We start from the raw sequence: 22109 nt of genomic DNA, 5'->3' as shown, positions 1-22109 counted from the left end.
AAAACAGCTACAAACTTTAGGACAGACGCCTTATACAATATTGCTCCCTCCAAGCATAACTCCACAGATTCTATTTTATTCCTATCTTTCTTTAAACAATTCCAGTTATCAAAATGTACGCTAAAACAGTTTTGCCACAGTGATTCCTCCCATTCATACCAGCCATCAGGAGAACCCGTTCTTCAAAATGAAGACATGGGGTCTCCAAATCCTAGATCTGTGCAATATACCTCAAAGTGTATCTGAAGGTTAAAAAAAGTGGAAAATACCTAATTGTCTGATGAATTTAAGAACATACATTTACACTATGTAAGGACTGTGGATTTTGCCTCAGCTTACGTTGGAAGCTTTTTAGTAAGGACTCTTCTTATGACCAGAGTAAAGAGGAGGACTTGAACATTGTTACAGTGTACATATGGATATGTGAATATTGTTTTAGGAAGGATAAACACATTTTAATCTACGCATTAAGACCTCCTGGTATGAAGTTGATCTTTGTCCCTCTCCAACACCATGAACAATTTGCACAAAAGCTCCTTTGCACAACTATAATTTCCAGTACACACTACCTATACATGTCTATATGTTTTGCTACATATCTATTTCTGATGCTGTAATGTATTTGTCTTTTATAAAACATTCAAATGTATACTGTATATTCTTTGTGATACATGTATTTTCTAATGTGGACATGTATATATTGTTATATGCTGTTTATCTTTAAGTTATTATGTATATACTTTATTTCACCTTTTAAACATTTGAATGCCTTATAACATTGCTGCTGTTACCAAAGAATTTCCCAATTTGAGATGAATAACAAAATCTATCTAACTGTCTATCTATTTATCTTTTTATTATAAAATACATTCTGCACAATGTTGTTTGCTCTTCACACACAGATTGCCATCTGAAGGACACTGAAGGAAATTTGATATGACCACAATTTAAATGGACAACAAAATAGAAGAAGGTAGAATATAAAACCAATACAAGTATTATACAATTATATTATATTTACAAACGAAGATGTACAATTGTGTGTATGCATACGTATATGTTTTATATAAAGACACACTTCGGTTTAATAAAACTAAAATATATTTTTTTATTTTTGCGAATGCCCTACAGCATCAATGACATTACATTCATTTAAAACAAAATGTATCAATATAATGGCGGTAAATCAGTTGTTCTGTATAAGCGGCTTCAAGAGTTAGCATACAGTTATTCTATAACACTTTTCATTTTTATGACAGTACATCTCACATTTACTTACATGAAATTCTTTGAATTGTAAAAACTGAATATTTCCTTGTAATTTAATTGGAAAGTTGACACCATTCGGCTTACTCATATATATGGATCATCTGTTCGCATACTCTTACTACAGTAGTTTAAGGAACTGCAACATACTTTCATCAATTCAGGCTATAGGTAAGAAAGTTACTTAAAGGTGACCTATCATGCAAAATGCACTTTTGTACGTCTTTTATACATGAATATGTGTCCCCGGTGTTCCAGGGAACTCACCAAGTGTCAGAAAATACAACCCTCTCTATTTTCCTCCATACCCAAATCTCTTAAAAAGGGGCTTCAACGGATCTGATACAGACTGATCCAGATTTGAACAGTTCTATGACGTCACAGAAGTGGCGCTACGGCTATTGGGCCAACTCCACCAATTAGGAGGAGACAGCCACGGACATGGCAGTTCGAAAGTGCTGGAGACACTGTAGTACATATGCCAGGCCTGTAGATGGTGCTGTTCTCACAGAATCAGCCCATGAAAAGACAGTTTTAAATTGAGCGAAATGAGTAATGGCTAAAATGCATGATCTGTTTGGTATTTTGAAAAATAAAAAGTATAAATATGCCTTATATAGGTATGGTCCTACACTATATTATTGAAATACAGGATGATTGGTCCACTTTAAGTAAACAGTAATTGATCAAACATCTTCCGGCAAGAGGAACTATGTTAATATAGTGTCTTTCAGTCTTTTACATCATGGTATTGATACGATGCAGGCAAGGTTTTGCTATTCCATTGAAGTCAAATGGAGCATCAATGGAAGACTTCCCCTATCTCAGGGAGTTCAGTCTATTTTACACAAAGTCACAGAGCCCTTCTGAAACCAGAAGCATGGGAAGAGGGGCTCAGTGAATCTGGCATGGAAGGTGTGTATAAGGCTCAGCTTTTCTTGTGTGACACCGTAATAGGTCAGAGTGCCAGCTTCCCAATCCAGAAATACTGCTATTCTTTTATAAAGAGGCAATTTGGACATTGTCCCATCTTTGGGCTCAGTATCTTTTGATGTCTTCTCGTCTTTGGACTCAATGTCTTTGGACATCTTCCCATCTTTTGACTCAAGTTCTTTGGATGTCTTCCCATTTTTTAATGTATTCCCATCCTTGGAAGTTTTCCCATCCTTAGTCGTCTTTCCACCTTTGAACTTCACGTCTTTGGACATCTTCCCATCTTTGAACTCAGGATCTCTGGATGTCTTCTCATCTTTTGACTCAAAGTCTTTGGATGTCTTCTCAGCTTTGGACGTCTTCCCATCTGAGGATGTCTTCCCATTTTTTAATGTATTCCCATCCTTGGAAGTTTTCCAACCCTCAGTCGTCTTTCCACCTTTGAACTTCAAGTCTTTGAATGTATTTCCATATTTTGTCGTTTTCCTATCTTTTGATGTCTTCCCATCTTTGAACTCAGTATCTTTTGATGTCTTCTCATTTTTTGACGCAATGTCTTTGGACATCTTTGCATCTTTGGACTCAGTATCTTTTGATGTCTTCCCATCTTTGAACTCAGTATCTTTTGATGTCTTCTCATCTTTTGACGCAATGTCTTTGGACATCTTTGCATCTTTGGACTCAGTATCTTTTGATGTCTTCTCATCTTTTGACGCAATGTCTTTGGACATCTTTGCATCTTTGGACTTAGTATCTTTTGATGTCTTCTCATCTTTTGCCTCAGTATCTTTGGATGTCTTTTGATTCTTTGACTCAATGTCTTTGGACATCTTCACATCTTTTGACTCAAGTTCTTTGGATGTCTTCCCATTTTTGAATGTATTCCCATCCTTGGAAGTTTTCCCATCCTTAGTCGTCTTTCCACCTTTGAACTTCACGTCTTTGGACATCTTCCCATCTTTGAACTCAGGATCTCTGGATGTCTTCTCATCTTTTGACTCAAAGTCTTTGGATGTCTTCTCAGCTTTGGACGTCTTCCCATCTGAGGATGTCTTCCCATTTTTTAATGTATTCCCATCCTTGGAAGTTTTCCAACCCTCAGTCGTCTTTCCACCTTTGAACTTCAAGTCTTTGAATGTATTTCCATCTTTTGTCGTTTTCCTATCTTTTGATGTCTTCCCATCTTTGAACTCAGTATCTTTTGATGTCTTCTCATCTTTTGACGCAATGTCTTTGGACATCTTTGCATCTTTGGACTCAGTATCTTTTGATGTCTTCCCATCTTTGAACTCAGTATCTTTTGATGTCTTCTCATCTTTTAACGCTATGTCTTTGGACATCTTTGCATCTTTGGACTCAGTATCTTTTGATGTCTTCTCATCTTTTGACGCAATGTCTTTGGACATCTTTGCATCTTTGGACTTAGTATCTTTTGATGTCTTCTCATCTTTTGCCTCAGTATCTTTGGATGTCTTTTGATTCTTTGACTCAATGTCTTTGGACATCTTCACATCTTTGGACTCAGTATCTTTTGATGTCTTCTCATCTTTGAACTTAGTATATTTGGATGTTTTCTCATCTTTTGACTCAAGGTCTTTGGACATCTTCCCATCTGAGGATGTCTTTCCATTTTTGGACTTAATATTTTTGAATGTATTCCCGTCTTTGGAAATATTCCAATCCTTAGTTGTCTTTCCATCTTTGAACTTAAAGTCTGTGGACGTCTTCCCATATTTGGATGTATTTCCATCTTTGGACTTTTTCCTATCTTTGGAAGTCTTCCCGTCTTTGGACGTAATATCTTTTGATGTCTTCTCATTGTTGGGCTCAATAAGTTTCCATGTTTTTCCATGTATGGAATGGTACTGAGTCCTCGAGCAGAGCAGACTCCAGGACATCTCGTTGCATCCTAGGCCACCACTTCTATCCCATCCTCTTCCCACTGCTTCATATGTCACTGCGATGCCAACCCTCCCTTCCCACTCCACCTCCCAGTAGCAGAAGCCTTGCATGCCCTCCCCACAAATCACCTGGCTCCTCATAAACCTGCCCTTGTGTTCAGGTCGCTCCACCTTTTCCTTCACCGTCCGCACAGTTTTTACTTTTCTGTTCTCCTCAGACAATATAAGCCTCTTGCTTGCTGTGTTTTCATCAAGCTTTAGATCAGCACCATCTGAAATAGGAACAGACTCATAATTTAGTTTTATAAGAGCTGTATCTTATGTTGTTTAGATCAAATACAAATACAAATCTATTTAGTATATAACGGATGTCATATCTAAAAAGAAGTGTGTACATTATCGAAACCTATATTACATGTTAAATTAGGTGACAAAGGCATATTATCAGAGATTAATTTGAAACGTATCAGGAATTTACTTCCACTTAATCCTTGTCTAACACTATACTGAAGTGATAACATCTTACATAATAATAAGGAATACAACAATAATAAAGACTTACACTTCTTCAGCCCTGGCTTTATACGATGCGCTCCACAGTGATCCAAACTGCACAAAACAAAGACAGGGTTGATATATACAGAAATTCAATTCAATACTTTGAAAAGCGTTCTTGTTTATTGCACATGTTTTAGCCCCCTGTAGCAAGGCATCACAAGACAATATAGCCTTTTATTCAATATATTGCTCTTGTGTTTGCGTACATTGCTCAATATCAAAAGATGTAGGAAAATGCATATGGACATAATTAATGAAACAGCAAAAAAGGCTTGTCCCATAATCCCCACATTTCGGTCCACAAAATCACTCTTACATTCATCGTCCATGGAGCACCAATAGATTTTATACTTGATGACATCACAAGTTTACTTTCTTAATTGTACATGACTTCTTTACATACCAGAGTGTCTTCAGCTTTGAATCTGGATCTTCATATATTTCAGAGAGCAGCCTCCTCCCATTGTCTCCTGGGTGATTGTAACTCAGGTCCAGGTGTTTCAGGGAGTGTTTTTTGTACTCGAGAGCTGACGCCAGGAATGAGCAGCCTTTCTCCGTCACCTGACAACCTGACAGCCTGCAGGCAACACACAAACAAACAGACACACGCATTCAAGAAATGCTTTTTAACGTTTCTCTGTGTGTTTATCATTTTTCTCTTTTTGGATTTGAAATGTTCTGAAACATTGATGGGGAAGCAAAAGTGTGTCTATTATGCTGTATTTTTTACATATCTAATAGAAATCTGCAGCCAACCAAATTTAATTTCCAAGGCCAATGTATAAATCATTGAAAAAACTGTCTGATATTACATTTGAATACTTTCATTAACTATGTGTATTCTGCCTTACACAGAAGCAAGGTTTAAAAAAACGATCATGGTCTCTGAAGACACAAACGTACCTTTTTAAATAAAGATGTGCTGCATTGCTCAATGGACATTCTTTTGGAATAATGTTACTAAACATACACAAAGCAACCACCCGTACAGTAAATGCATTGTCCACTTACTTGAGAATCTCCAGTTTACAGTGTACACTCTTTAGGCCCTCAGCAAGCATTTCCACACCTGAATCATGCAAGTCGTTATGACTCAGGTTGAGCTCTGTAAGATTATTGGATGGGGAGCTGAGGACTAAAGATGACAGACCTCCGCAGGACTCCTCAGAGAGAGTACACCAGCTCAGCCTGTGAAAACATGGGTCCATTAATACATCTTGCTGTTTTTTGTTTGGAAATGCAGATTCTTTCTGAAAACTAAAAGTCTTAAAGAATCGCTCAACCTCACTATAATTGCAGGTCAAATGTGAGACTGTCGTTCCAATTAGTGTCTACCTGCTTGAATTTTTATACAAATAAATGAGTTTTTCTGAACTGTCCAATCCGGACTTGTTATAGACCACTGTTAGACCAAATGGGACCATCAAGGACATAGTAAAAGGCATCATCAATAAACTTAATAAATATACTTTGTGTGTATTGCAAGATAACAAAATAGTTGTAAGAGCATTTAAAGTACTCACAAAGCAGTTTGGGACACTTTGACAACCGGTAACATTCCAAGAAGAACAGTCTCTGATTTTAGGTACTTCTTCAGATCAAACACATCAAGCCTCTCATCTGATGTTAGCAGCACAAAAGTCAGAGCTGACCACTCGGAGGTGGTGAAATGTTCAAATGTGACACTTTCTGAGCGGAGGTACTTTTTCACTTCTTCAACCAGAGAGTGGTCATTCAGCTCATTCAGACAGTAGAAAAGATTGCATTTTTTATCTGCATGAGTCTTCTCATCTTTAATCTTTTCTTTGATGTACCGAATTGTTTTCTTGTTAGTCTCTACATTGTTTTCTGTCTTCCTCAGAAGTTCTTGCACTAGACTCTGATTCGTTTCCAGAGAGAGCCCCAAGAGGAAGCGGAGAAACAGATCCCAGTCCCCATTTTTGCTATCTAAAGCTTTGTCAATCGCTGTCGTGTAGAATCCTTCAGGCATGTCTTTATCTGTTGGATTGGGCATGGAAAGCAGATTTTCACCTGTGTTGTTGAATGTTTGAAAGACATACAAAGCAGCCAGGAACTCTTGAATGCTCAGATGAACAAAGCAGAACATTTTCTGTGGGTACAGCCCACATCCTTCTTTCAAGGTCTGAGTAAAAAGTCCAGAGAAGACTGCAGTTTTTTGGATGTTAAGCTTATCCTCTTTCAACTTTTGTTCATCGAAGAGAAGGTTCCCTTCCCTTAGACCCTCAAAAGCCACTTTACCCAGAGAAATGATTGTTTCCTTGTTCCTTGCATTCCAGCATGAATCTGTTTTAGAATTGTCACCTGCTTCATCTGAAGCGTACTTGACATTAGCCTGTTTGCATTGTAACAGGAGGAAGTATATGTACATATCAGTTAAAGTCTTGGGCATCCTGTCTTCATTTGTCTTTGCTCTCTCTCCTTCTTTTTCAGTTTCTCTCACAACGTCTTCCAGAACGCTTGCTGTGATCCAACAGAAGACAGGAATGTGACACATGATGTAAAGGCTCCTTGATTTCTTGACATGCAACAAGATTTTCTCTGCCAAATCTTTATCACTGAATCTTTTTCTGAAGTACTCCTCCTTTTGCTCATCATTAAATCCTCGCACCTCTGTTACCCGGTCAACTTTATCTGCAGGGATATGATTGGCGGCTGCAGGTCGGGAGGTGATCCAGATTTGAGCTTTGGACAGCAGATTTCCTTGGATGAGGTTTGTTAGTAGGACACTCACTGAGGTTCGCTTACTCACCTCTGTGCAAGATACAGCATTCTTGAAGTCAAGTTCAGGGTGATATTCATCAAGACCATCCAGTACAATCAGAATGCTGTACTTGTCATAGTCTTTTATTTCTGATGTCTTCATTCCTGGACAAAACTGAAAAATGAGTTCCTCCAAGGTGTGTTCTTCCTTTTCTCTCAAATTCAGCTCCCGGAAAGAAAGTGGAAATATAAAAAATATTTCCCCATTGGCCATACCCTCAGCCCAGTCCAACATGAACTTCTTTGTAGCAAACGTCTTTCCAATGCCTGCCAATCCTAGCGTCAGCACAGTTCTAATGGGTCTATTTTCACCAGGTGCAGATTTTAGAATGTCATGATATTTAATCGATGTTTCTTGTGTCACTGGTTTGAACTTTGCGTCTTGAACTTGTTTGACCTCATGCTGAGAATGTATCTCTCCCCTCTCTCCCTCGACGATGTAGAGATCTGTGTAGATGGAATTAAGAAGAGCAGAGGTTTTCTGCTTATCAATCCCCTCACTCACATGGGTAAATTGTTCCTTCAGCTGGGTTTTGAGTGTCTGGTGAGATGCAGCATCAGGCTTACCTGCAGAAGAGTATTGTTTTAAGTTAGTGAGGACAGAAATTAGACAGTTTATACCATACATAAAATTCCAGGCTGATCCTCAGGATCAGAATCTAGGCTGATTGAAAGCATTTTATTGGATTGTTATTGGCTATAATAAAGCAGAAATTGGTATATCCTTTCTTTACTTGACTCTACCGTTGGATGCCGACCTCCTTTAGGGTACCCTACGGTGCCATCATTTTTGCTGCATAAGCAAGTAAAACATTATAAGGGGCTCACCGGTGAAAGTATCTCTGAGTCCTGACAGCAAGGTCAGAAAAATACACATATTGGCTAAACTTGTCCCTCTCTTTCTATTAGCAAAGAGTAGCATTCAGATAGCAGCTTTTCATTTGTTGTTAGAGCAGGCCATCTTTTTGACTCAAATAACAAATGGCAGCAGAATTTCCTAACTAATGGTAGTTCTTATGAATTATGCGATTAGTTTTCTCTCTAGTGGATCGTGTTACATCAAGGCTTAGTCATCTTGCCAAATAGTGAGCCTGTGTTGATGCATGTTAGAACTGGTTTATAAATGGTTCTTAATGATTAATAAAGTGTTTACAACCTAATTCATAACCTAATTATAAACCCTTTAATGAATCCTTTATAAGGGTAGTCTTATTGTAAAATGGTACCCATTTGTGTCACTTAGGACCACTTTCACTATGTACTTTAACCATGTTTTATACAGTTTCCTTTGGTAGAATTCCTCCACACCCTTTAGCTTACATCGTATTTCTGTCGTCCTGTGGACACATGCATCAGGCAACTTGAGTCGGGAGGTTATCCAAAGTCGGGCAGAGGGAAACAAGTTTCCTTTGATGAGGTTTGTCAGTAGAACATCCACTGAAGCGCGCCCTCTGACATCAGTTACTTTGTCTTTGTTGTCAAAGTCAGGAGGAGGTTGGTAAGCATTAAATCCATCCAAGACAAATAAAACTTTAAACTGCTCAATGTTAGAGATTACATTTTCCTTTGTTTCCTTGACGAATTCATAAAGAAGTTCCACCAAACTGGTTTCATTGTTTCTTATCGTTTGAAGCTTTGAGATGTTAAGTGGAAATATAACGTCTACTTCTTTAGCTTGGGCTTTGGCCCATAAAGCCTTAAACCAAGTTAAATAGCCGTTGTCCTTTTTAGCCCACTCTCTGATGAATTTCTGCACACATAAGGATTTTCCAATTTCACTTTCTCCAATAGTCAGCACAGTACGGATCGTTTTTCTATCTTCTTCTTTAAAGATGTCAGATACGGCATTCACCCGTTTCACAGATTCTCCATTGACCTCTCTTATGATGTGTTCGGTGTTTTTCTGGTTAGGAGTATTAACATGTTCATATGGAGACGCTTCCTCAAGCAATCTTCCTCTCAGAGCTGAGGCCAGATTCTGCCGTCGCTTCAAGTTTTCTGAATAATAAACAAAACAATGTTATTGATAAAGGATAAAACAGCAGATCACACAATATGGAGTATGAACTATTAAAACTGATATAGTTTTATACCTCGACATTCTGTCACTCGCTGGATGTATTCAGGAGGAATCTTCTCAACTCCTGAAGGTTGAGAGAGGATCCAAAGATGAGCAGAGGGAAGCAAAGTCCCCTTGATGAGGCTTGTTAGCAGCGAATCCATCGAGGCTTGCTCTTCAATATCCTCCAGGTCCTTGTTCTTTGCAAAATCCAGAGGAAATTCACATTTTTCCAGGCCATCAAGGACAAAAACAAGTTTACATTCGTCAAACTTGTAATCTCCATGTTCTTCAACCTTGAGGGAATGACCAATCAGTTTGTTCAGGCTTTGAGCGCTCATTGAATTCAGCTCACTGAAGTTTAACGACACTATAAAGTCTATCTTTTTGATAGAGCTTCCTTTTGCCCACTCTACCATGAATAACTTTTTTTGAAATGTTTTACCAATTCCAGCTACTCCCTTCATTAGCACTGTTCGCACTTCATCTTTCTTTGATTTTTGAAATAATGTAGAAAAGGTTAGTGCTTTAGGGTCCTTGTCTTTCTCAGCTGGTATCTCATAGAGTTTAGTGTCAGTTACTTTCGGTTCCTTTTCATGCAGCTTGCCGATCCTCTTTTTTAGGTCTTCTCTTAGTTTGTGTGTATCCTTCCCTAAGTAAATTATAAAGAAAATATACATGAATTACAAAATAGTTGTACACAATTTTAATAAAACTCTATCAAATTATGTATTCTGTTAACTTGCAGTTAAACCAAGAGGCAAATGGCATGTGAATAAAAATATGTTTGTTTTTGCAATGTTTTGATTCTTTGACTGTGTAGCTCCATGTTTGAGTACCTTTTCTGCGTTCTTCATCCTTGCTTGTTGTCATGGGAGCGCTGCTGGGCAAAGGCGATACATTTTTGTGTCAATACGGAAAGATACATTTACTGAGACAAATATGAATATACACTTTTTATGTTTTAGGTCAAATGTATGCTTTAGGTTTCAAAGATTTAATTTGCAATGTTTTCCCATTGTTCCTGCATTTTAAGTTAAACCAGTATCAATACCAGTTTTCCCTATCTTTGTTTAGACATGAAGACAAGAGGATTATCTCCTGCAATGTTGGTGGGTGCAGGAGAGACTGGTCTTTCTGGCTCAAATAGGCTATAAAACACAACACATTTACAGTGTGAACCTTTTTAATGTTATTTTGGAGTCCCAAAGCAGAATTTACATCTTGTTATGTTAAAGTGATTCTATTGAGACTTTTTCTCTGTCTCTTCTTACTGTTTCAAACATTAAACTTAAGCAACATATCTTAAAATATTGTTGAGCCAAAAAGTGTTATTGACAGTATTTATCTCAATATTTCAAAGCGATTCTCTTCAGATTAATTATGTATTCACTGTCTCTAATTCCATTTCAAATGTTCAACTTAACCAACATATCTTACCCTGGTTCTCCTTTTCTGAAGTTTAAAGGGGCCTCCTTGGACCGGTCACTCTTCATGGAAAGATTGCTGGGTGCAGGAGAGACTCGTCTTTCTTGCCCAAGCGGGCTTTAAAACAGAAAACATTTACAGTGTGAACCTTTTTAATGTTATTTTGGAGTCCCAAAGCAGAATTTACGAGATTTATCTCATTATGTTAAAGTAATTCTATTGAGACTTTTTCTCTGTCTCTTCTTACTGTTTCAAACGTTCAACTTAACCAACATATCTTACCCTGGTTCTCCTTTTCTGAAGTTTAAAGGGTCTTCCTTGGACCAGTCACTCTTCACGGAAAGATCGCTGGGTGCAGGAGACACTGGTCTTTCTGGCTCAAACAGGCTACAACACAGATACATTTTTTCACATTTAAAAAGATTATTGTTGAGCCAAAAAGTGTGATTGACAGTATTTATCTCAATATTTCAAAGTGATTCTCTTCAGATTAATTATGTATTCACTGTCTCTAATTCCATTTCAAATGTTCAACTTAACCAACATATCTTACCCTGCTTCTCCTTTTCTGAAGTTTAAAGGCTCCTCCTTGGACCGGTCACTCTTCATGGAAAGATCACTGGGTGCAGGAGACACTGGTCTTTCTTGCCCAAGCAGCCTTCAACAAAGATACATTTACAGTGTGAACCTTTTTAATGTTATTTTGGAGTCCCAAAGCAGAATTTACGAGACGTATCTCATTATGTTAAAGTGATTCTATTGAGACTTTTTCTCTGTCTCTTTCTTACTGTTTCAAACATTCAACTTAACCAACATATCTTACCCTGGTTCTCTTTTTCTGAAGTTTAAAGGGTCTTCCTTGGACCAGTCACTCTTCATGGAAAGATCACTGGGTGCAGGAGACACTGGTCTTTCTTGCTCAAGCAGGCTTCAACACAGAAAACAGTTTTTACATTTTTTTTTTATATTGTTGAGCCAAAAAGTGGTATTGACAGTATTTATCTCAATATGTAAAATTGATTCTTATCAGTTTAATTATGTATCCACTGTCTCTATGTGGATTTCAAACGTTCAACTTAACCAACATATTTTACCCTGGTTCTCCTTTTCTGAAGTTTAAAGGGTCTTCCTTGGACCAGTCACTCTTCATGGAAAGATTGCTGGGTGCAGGAGACACTGGTCTTTCTTGCCCAAGCAGGCTTTAAAACAGAAAACATTTACAGTGTGAACCTTTTTAATGTTATTTTGGAGTCCCAAAGCAGAATTTACGAGATTTATCTCGTTATGTTAAAGTGATTCTATTGAGACTTTTTCTCTGTCTCTTCTTACTGTTTCAAACGTTCAACTTAACCAACATATCTTACCCTGGTTCTCTTTTTCTGAAGTTTAAAGGGTCCTCCTTGGACCAGTCACTCTTCATGGAAAGATCGCTGGGTGCAGGAGACACTGGTCTTTCTTGCTCAAGCAGGCTTTAACACAGAAAACAGTTTTTACATTTTTTTTAATAATATTGTTGAGCCAAAAAGTGGTATTGACAGTATTTATCTCAATATGTAAAAGTGATTCTTATCAGTTTAATTATGTATCCACTGTCTCTATGTCTATTTTTCAAACGTTCAACTTAACCAACATATTTTACCCTGGTTCTCTTTTTCTGAAGTTTAAAGGGTCCGCCTTGGACTGGTCACTCTTCATGGAAAGATCGCTGGGTGCAGGAGACACTGGTCTTTCTGGCTCAAACAGGCTACAACACAGATACATTTTTTCACATTTAAAAAGATTATTGTTGAGCCAAAAAGTGTTATTGACAGTATTTATCTCAATATTTCAAAGTGATTCTCTTCAGATTAATTATGTATTCACTGTCTCTAATTCCATTTCAAATGTTCAACTTAACCAACATATTTTACCCTGGTTCTCTTTCTCTGAAGTTTAAAGGCTCCTCCTTGGACCAGTCACTCTTCATGGAAAGATCGCTGGGTGCAGGAGACACTGGTCTTTCTTGCCCAAGCAGGCTTCAACACAGATACATTTACAGTGTGAACCTTTTTAATGTTATTTTGGAGTCCCAAAGCAGAATTTACAACATTTATCTTGTTATGTTAAAGTGATTCCATTGAGAATTTTTCTCTGTCTCTTCTTACTGTTTCAAACGTTCAACTAAAAAGATGAATATCACTCGAGAGCTTGGAGGTGAAATGCATTTCTCATGTTACTTTGATTATGCTCACTTTTCAACAATATTACATTTAGCATGCAACTGCATGCACTATGTATATGGTTTGACTTTCACATCCTGTGTTAGGTGAGATTAAGTCAATAGAAAAAAAAAGTTGTACTTACTGGTCAGTTGATGTGTCTTCGGCCTGAGACATGTTGATTTTTGAGGCAATAATGGTCTGTGTTGTACTCTTTGATGGACAAAGCGGTTGTATGGTGATCCTTGCACCTACTGATTTACATAATGTTCCAGCTCCTTGCCTTTTCTCCAGGCAATAGTTGCAGCAAAGTCTCCTTATTATGGTTCCATCCTGTTTTGTACATGGACTTGTCTTTGAAACGAAGGCTGTCAATCTATATAGCAGCTTTTGTCCAGGGCCCAGTGGAGGGCCTCATAGCCCCATTCAATGGACCTCAGAGGTACTGCAAAATTGTCAAATTAAATAGATAAAGATTGTTGGTAATTTACAAAGCTAGTTACATTTTTGAACTCGTTAATGGGCTCGAGAATTTACACGAATAAAAAAATGCATCAATGAAGAATGCTTGAATACAATGATCGGCTACATTTTAACATTAAAACAGCAATAATGACACATCAGGTAAACAAACGTGTTTTGCTACTATTATCTAGCTTAACCCTCCGGTATCACTGTGGACGTTTTTGTCCATATGGGTCATTTTTCACTTTTCATTTTGCAATAACTTTGGTGCAAATGGCCTGATTATTTCTAACAAGGCTATTTTCTCGATCTAGTTTGGAATTCCCATTTCAATTTTTCAAATCGGTCTTTAATTCACTGTGTAACAAATTGACTACGCAAATTAGTCATTTGAGACAAAAAGGTCCACTGCAAAATACTTTCATATAAACATTATATTAAAAGTTTTTTTCACTACTTTTTTGGGTTCAATCTTTAAAGCAACTTCCGCCCTAATTGAAAATACCAAAAATGTAATCATTTTCAGGATTTTAACCCTGTAACTTTTTTGTTCAATCTGACTTTGTGCAAAAACTAATAATGCAAAAAAATCAATTTTGCTGCTAATCTTTGACATATCCAAGACTCTTATAAAAAAAAAAAAAGCCGACTCCCCCAACATTTATTATATGGAAAATAACTGCCTTTTTGTGCATGTTTTTCATAGAAAAACGCAAATTCATGTTTTCAAACTGGCAGTTCAAGGGTTAAAATCCTGAACATAATTTAACATTTGGTATTTTTGATCAGGACTGAAGTTGATTGAAAGATTTAACACCAAAAAGTTTTAAAAAATATTAATCTTTTTTCATTTTAGAGCAGTTTTTGGAAGTGGACATTTTTGTCCCGAATGACTAATATGTAACTTTTTTTGTTCAATCTGACTTTGTGCAAAAACTAATAATGCAAAAAAATCAATTTTGCTGCTAATCTTTGACATATCCAAGAGTGTTATAAAAAAAAAAAAGAGCCAGTCACCAGATATGTATTTTTTGGAAAATAACTCATTTTCTCTGTTTTCATCATGAAAAAAAACTGCGGTTTCATGTTTTCAAAATGGCATTTAAAGGGTTAAAATCCTGAAAATTATTACATTTTTGGTATTTTCTATTAGGGCAGAAGTTGCTTTAAAGATTGAACCCAAAACACCTGTGAAAAAAAACTTTTAATATAATGTTTTTATCAAAGTATTTTGCAGTTGACATTTTTGTCTCGAATGACTAATTGGCGTGGTCCAATCGAATGATACCGGAGGATTAAGTTCCTTCAGATGCAGAGACATTTAGGGAGCTACATTTAAATATATTTTGTTTCATATGGCACAAACACATAAAAAGGGCTCATACTTGAAGCCTTTAAATAAAGTGAACAAGTCATAAACAAGGATAGAATTTCCCTGAAACAATAATGGAACATTAATTCAGTTCTCCTGACCTATGTATAAATGACACATAAGGAATTATGTCTACACTAGCATCTTGTAACTAAGTCAGTGGTTAACCCTCTGGAGTCGGTGGACGCGCCGGTTCGTTGAGGTGCGCATATTTGACGTATTTAATCATATATTTTTGATTATAAAGAGTAGAAATATGATTCTGATAACCGCGGAATTGTTGGACGTGTAGCTTTCCAGCGGTACCTCCCGTGAGACTTTACTCGACTCAGAGCCAATAGGGCTGCTCAAAGCAGCTTGACTCTGCGTTACACTGTGTGGGATTGGTGGATTGGTGTGTCAGTCAAGGAAATCTCGGCCCCAGCCATGTTGGTCTGAAATGACCAATGGACACTCGAGAAATCACTAAGGACCTACCCACCAAGAAAAAAATATATATCAGTAATAGTGAACTGGCATTTTGTGGGGAATACCACGAAAATTAACAGTTAACTTTTTCTTGGGACAAAATAGACTCTCCATTAGCAACATTTACTCTGTGTTAACGTGTTTTATGTGTAAACGTTATTTTGGTGTGTAGAAGTAAGTTTATAATGTGTAGATGATTCAAATAATCCTTTATTTGTCCTACAACGGAGACATTTACAGTGGCTATAGACATGTTTTTGCCATCGATTATTTTATCATACTGTTCTGTACAGATTAGACTTTGTCATAGATGTATTTATATGTGCCTGTGATTATTTTTACAATACTGTCCTGTACAGATGAGACTTTGTTATCAGATGTATGTATGTATATGTGTGTCTGTGATTTTATACTTGTAAAGTAACTGGAAATACCTGCGTGTGAGAGAGAGAGAGAGAGAAAGATTCCTGTTCCACCTGCCAAACTTTCTTTTTATGTGTGCATTGTTATCTGTGCTTGAGCAACATTTTACAGAACTTTATTTCAATGAAATGAGTAGTAATTATTGTCCTACATTTTAATTAGTTTTATAGAGAGGATTCACATCTGCCTGGGCCTAGTGGCCCACAGTCGGCGTTTCTCCAGCAGCCAGAACCTCCATCTGTGCCTGCCCCCAGGTCAAGATCTACCGTGGCTCAAGGGACTTCACCAGAGCCATCACCACCAAGACGAGGACCAGCATCACCACAGCTGCCTCCACATCCATCTGTGACTGCCACAAGGTCAATATACACCTCAGCACAAAGGCTCCAACACAAACATCACCTTCAACCCAGCCAGCAAGGAGTTCTCTTGGAGTTCTCGTAGCACACGTCACCATCACCCCCACCTCACCCCCACCTACACAGCAGCCAGACCCACTGTCTTGGAAGACGGACAAAGACCTTGACACTGTCTTGACATGTATAATGAATAGTTGGTTGAAAGTTCTGATGTTCAATATTGTAAATAGTGAGATTTTCCAGTTTCTTATATTTATATAAATAGTTGGTTGAAAAAAACATATTTATAATAAATTGTTGGTGAAAAAAAAGTTCTAATGCTCAATATGTATTTGTTCAAATCACATGAGCCTTGGTGTGTAATATGAAGTCATTATTCAGTCCTAATGTATCTCAGTGTGTGCTGTGGTGAAAGTAGAGTGATAAACACCTATTTTACTCAAAATTCGAATTAAATTATTTTCATGTTCGACATGAATTACACATTTATATACAGTGTAATTCATATATTTCACTACGTTTGTGAACCTAGAACTTTGCTAAACAAAATCTAAACACCAAAAAAATTGGATGACATGAGTGAATCTGTGTTTTCACAAGTTTTCAAAATGTCCAAAGATCGGATGTCAAATGTTCAGCTTTAAAGCTAATTATCTCATCAGACAGTGCTCTAAGGTGAGTGACTTGCATTTCTAGTAAGACCAGAGACTGTCCTGGACATTTTGATATGTAACATGGGGTGCCATGTTATAACAAATACATTTTAAAGGTGATTTAAGGAAACATCTAAAAATCGAGAAAATACCCTTGTACTCCAGAGGGTTAATGAATAACCATATAATCGCTTGATACACATCAAATATGGCGTGATAAAGATTCAAACTATACAAAAATGCATATAAATTAGTATTTTCACCTTACAAGCTAGCAAGAAAGGCTTGAGATTCATATACCAGAATAGTTAGCCCTTCCTACAACTGAATACGAAGCTATACTATAAATGTACAAAGTTTAGATCAGGGGTGTCAAACTCAATATCATCGCAGGCCGCATCAGCATTATGGTTGCACACAAAGGGCCGGTTGTAACTTTAAGACTATACTGTATAAATATACATATCTAAATATATAATAAATATAAAGTAATGAATTATATTACATTATTGCGTCTGTATTGGATATTATTGGTTTTGGTAATAACTTCATAAAAAACTACGTCTGAAAGCAGAAGTCTAGGGCAAATAATTGCAAGCAAATATTCAACAATTAAACCAACAGTACAATTTATTTAAAAAATGAGTTTGGTAACATAAACACATGGTTGTGTGTGTATTGATGTATGGTAGACACAAAATACTGTATGTGGATGCACACTTACATTTCTCTGTCTTACTGTTACATAAATCCCATGAATTTGTGAGATTAAGTTATCCTCATCGATCAGAGAGAGACATGTTTTTAGTGAATAATAATGTGTTTATCTTTAATCAGCCTATACAGCTGATCTACAGGTGAAAATTACTTTTACGACACATTTATCGCAAGGAGTGTAGCAAAAGTCAAGACCGCAGATTCGTCGATTTATACTGCAACAGAGCAGATTCGTCAAGTTGTAATGACTGATTTGAGAGGTTGTAATAACCAAGTTGCAGTTGTAATGGAAAATATATTTAAAAAATATGTATTTTTCTGCAAGTGAACATTTCATCACTAAGTTAATTTTTTTTCTACAAGCTACAAAACTTTTTTTTTCTTCTGTGACTTCAAATTTGGATATTTTATACAAGTGTACATTTGGTTCACAGTTAGGTGGATATTTTTATACAAGTGTAAATGTATGCACACAAGCTCAGATTTATTTTCTGCAAGTGCTCACATCAGGTTTTACACGCTCTCGCATTTTGCACCATATCTACCTTCATAAATACCCCCTGTTCCAGACCCTGCTGTGCTGTGCCTGTTCCCCCACTTATTCGGAGCCCCCACTTTTTTGAAGCATTTTTTTTGTAATAGTCTATACATATAAAATCATTGCCAGTGTTATCAGTTGCAAATGTGCAGGGCCGTCCCTCCCTACAGGCCGATCACGAAGACCTCGTGGAGGGGGCCTCATGGAGGGAGCCTCAACTGAGGACTAAATTGCGTTAGTTTCGCTGCTGCGAGGCTCCATTAGAATTATATTCTTTGCAAGCTCTTGCGTGCCACATCCGGCCCGCAGGCATTGAGTTTGACACCCCTGGTTTACATTATAAAAGATAAGATGCACAGCAAATTATCTCAAAAGGTAAAGACAAAGGCATTGTGAGCACATTTTCAGACACCATCAGGCGATCAGCAATACGTTCGAGTATAGAGAAGTGCAACTTGTATGCAGAGCCGGCCCGACCCATTAAGCGACATAAGCGGCCGCTGAGCAAAAAAAAAATATATTTTTTTTTATTTAAAAAAATAAAATAAACAAAATATCAGTACACCGTCGCCGTGATAAGTATGTTTAATTAATTGTGTTAATATGCCTTGATTGCCTACTCTCAAAGTAATGTATTATATTATTGAGTCAATAATATAATACATTAACCGTGCTTTACCTGAACCTCATCATGACACAAGAGAGGACGGCAGGATTGTAATTTCCCGTGTTCAGTGAATGCAACAGAGGCAAGACACCAGACCAGCCAGAGAGTTGAATGGAAATAAACATCTGTCTTATTGGCTGACAGGTACCTATCCTGTGAGCTGTGACAATGTTTAAAATAAACTGTCAGTCGGACTCAGAGTTTTTGAAGATGGACATAAGAAAACATTTTCTTAAAAAATACGACAATTCTCAAGTGGTGGCTCACACAACAACCCCAGAGCCACCACTTGAGCCAGGTAAACAAGGTATGTACATGTCAGTAAACTTCCAAGTTATGCGAACATGTAAGCAAAGCATAAATTACAGCTACGTTGACGTTACTTTGAATCGCGGTGGTAAGCTAAACCGTTAGCAAGTAGCTATAGCTAGCCAGATATATTAAATAAACACTTTGTCATATAATCTAAATGTAATGTTTTTTAGCGTTACCTGGTGATTTCAAAGAAAGCTCTCTGGGAAATGTTGACTTACTGTTCAACATGAAGCTAGAAGCTACCTTACAGTACACATTTGATCTGGAGTCCTTTCAGTTAAAGTGTTTCACAGTTAGCTTAGCTAAGCATCAACCTAGCACTGAAATATATGGATGTTATGTGACAGTATTTCTGAGAAAAAGTCAGCTGAAATGGTGGCATAGTTGCCACTGCTTTACATGTCAACAGCATGTTTGAATGTATTTGCAGCAGTAAATGTGGCTGTTTGGCCACTGACGTTGCCATAACAACACTGGAATTTAAATGTGCAACCTCTTTTTTTGACAGATTTTTGCAAGAAATTATAATTCTTCTGAATGATATTCCTATTGACAGCTAGTTTCTATGTGAACATTATATGATGGACAGCCAGAGAGAATAAATGAAAAAGAGTTATGAAATACTATATGACAAAACAAGAATACAGTTTAAGTGATTTGTAAGATATCCATAAAGAAAAATCTGTTTACAGTTCTGTTTCATATGGGTGTTGAGATATGTATCCATAGATCTCTTAATGTTTCTCTCAAAGTGCACCAGATTGATGCTTTTAAATTCAATATTTTAAAAAAAATCTTCCCGGGGGAGCATGCCCCCGGACCCCCCTAGAGGAGGTGAGGACCCCCTTAGACGATGTTAGGTCCACGGTGTTTACATGCTTATTTATACAATATGTGTGCTTATGCTAACATCATAAGACAAAAGTTGGTTCCGTGTTGTGTGTAGTGAGAACGCGCTAGAGTGAGGGGGCCCCCAAACCAAAGCTTGCTTAGGGCCCCCAAAAGTCTAGGGCCGGCCCTGCTTGTATGCAAGCATGTGGCGTATATAGACAGTAGTAGCCTTTATAGTGCCGCGTACATTTCAGGATGTTACTGATGTGGCGCGAAGTGATACTAAGTAGTAGTGTATGCAAGCCTGCATCTAGAAGTAGGCCTATGTACCATGGCTGAAGACCTGTTAGGTAAATAAAGTTGCCTCATATAAAGGTCTACGGATACCTTATTACTGCACTCCATGACATGCGGTCAATTATCCAGCATAAAGGAGTATTACATAGAACATGCACAGCTTGTCATGTCTATAGAAACGCGGCAAAACATACATGAAAGCAAGTTATTAAAAAACAGCTACACATAGGCTACAAGTAGGCCTACAAGTTTAAGAAAGAAACAAAAGGCATCCTTCTTACCAGTGCATGTGAGGATTAAATCCTTTAATCGTTCTTTTCTAATGCAGACTTTCCTCTTCTAAGTGCTTCGTTATTCCTCCCTACTGGCAGAACTGCGAGAGCTACAGTTTCACTTTCATTTGTAATCACCCCACCAGCATCACCCCTCCCCCTGACAGTCCTCTGTATTGTAAAAGTGTTACAATGGAAAAGAGCACGCATCCATTCGATACAAATATATAAAAAATTAAACATGAAATGCATATTTTCTTATTTTACGCAAATGCGTTGAGTAAATAAAGATTGGAAAAAATGTTTTAGTTATTTAAACAACAATAGATTTTAAAACACCAACTGCAAAATGCAAATGACTGAAGGCTCCGGCCTATGGAATGCCGTTCAAGCCAAAATGTACTAAATACATATATATATATATATATATATATATATATATATATATATATATATACATATGCCTATGAAATAAATAAATAAGGTTATGAAATAAATTCTGAAATAAATAAATACGGCAATAAATAAATGTACATTTAAATATACATTTATTTATTTCATGGGATTTTTATTTCATAATCCCACATTTATTTATTTCAGGGGATTTACATTTCATAATGCCACATTTATTTCAGGGGACTTTTATTTCACATTGCATTTCCATTTCTTATATTCAAATGAACGGGGCGTGGTTAGCTCGCAGATCCAGACCAAGTGGCAAACTCTGGGCCACTTCCGGGATGCGAATCAGGAAGTGCCTCAAACTGCAGTTCATCTAGTGGCCAGTAGGAGCAGTCTGCAGAAGGGAATTTCCATAGACCCTATGTTAAAATGCCCAACTTTACAGCAGAAATAAACATGTTTACATCGTGGTTTCAAAACATTTTATTCTCAGTATAGTTAGATTCCCCCTTCCTGTCTATGGATCATGGAGTGAATTCTTTCTCAACTCATCTGTTTAATTAATATTCAGTCTTAAAGTTATGCATAAATTAGGGCGTGGTCACATTGAGTGACAGCTCCGTTCAATGACTGCTGCTCCGTGAAGCTAGCTACAGGGACTCTGCATGCTCAGTTCATCCAGGGAACACAACTTGATCCGGCCGTGGTTGTTTGTTCTTCATGCTTATATATCGGACTATTGTGACTCGCTCTATGGTTAAAACAGACGGTGCATTATTGCGGTTTTGCGGTAAGTGAAATTCGAGTACTTTATTTATGTGTTAACAATTTTAATCAGCTACGTATCGTGTAAGCGAGGGGTAGCTACATCGGTACTAAAGATGCTAATAGTAGCCTTCAAGTTAAAATCATAGACCAGGGATCACCAACTACATTTGTCCAAGGGCCAAAATGTATCCAATAGACACTATCGCAGGCCAGCGATTTCTGGGGGAGGCATAAAGCTTATAGCAGACTCTTCACACTAACGAAGGATCACTTCTAGGCAGGGTTGGGAGGGTTACTTTGTAAATGTAATCAGTCACTGAATACTGAATAGCCTACATGCTCTGAAAGTAATCAGAATACAGTTACAGTTACGTGTCTTAAAAAACGTATTCAGATTACTTTTGGAATACTTTCTTTTTCCATAACAGATAGGTATGT

The 22109-nt window shown here is 37.3% G+C and overlaps 1 protein-coding gene across 1 annotated transcript; it reads right to left on the bottom strand.

The window, feature by feature from the left end:
* Positions 1–1083: 1083 nt before the first annotated feature.
* LOC307035349 (uncharacterized protein) lies at positions 1084–20607 on the bottom strand. Its single transcript, XM_079674545.1, has 18 exons — positions 20511–20607; positions 13270–13569; positions 12837–12941; positions 12566–12670; positions 12291–12395; positions 12021–12125; positions 11750–11854; positions 11480–11584; positions 11209–11313; positions 10939–11043; positions 10338–10381; positions 9533–10150; positions 8760–9437; positions 6182–8006; positions 5670–5846; positions 5062–5235; positions 4663–4709; positions 1084–4372 (listed from the first exon to the last, which is right to left on the bottom strand). Exons 2-18 carry the CDS (start codon positions 13299–13301, stop codon positions 2100–2102), a joined length of 6708 nt encoding a protein of 2235 aa, XP_079530671.1. The 5' UTR covers positions 13302–13569; positions 20511–20607; the 3' UTR covers positions 1084–2099.
* Positions 20608–22109: the final 1502 nt, after the last annotated feature.

The sequence above is a fragment of the Notothenia rossii genome, assembly GCF_949606895.1.
Source record: "Notothenia rossii genome assembly, chromosome: 4".
NCBI lineage: Eukaryota > Metazoa > Chordata > Actinopteri > Perciformes > Nototheniidae > Notothenia > Notothenia rossii.
Note: the sequence above shows the minus strand (reverse complement) of the source record. Positions and strands in the feature narration are given on the sequence as shown.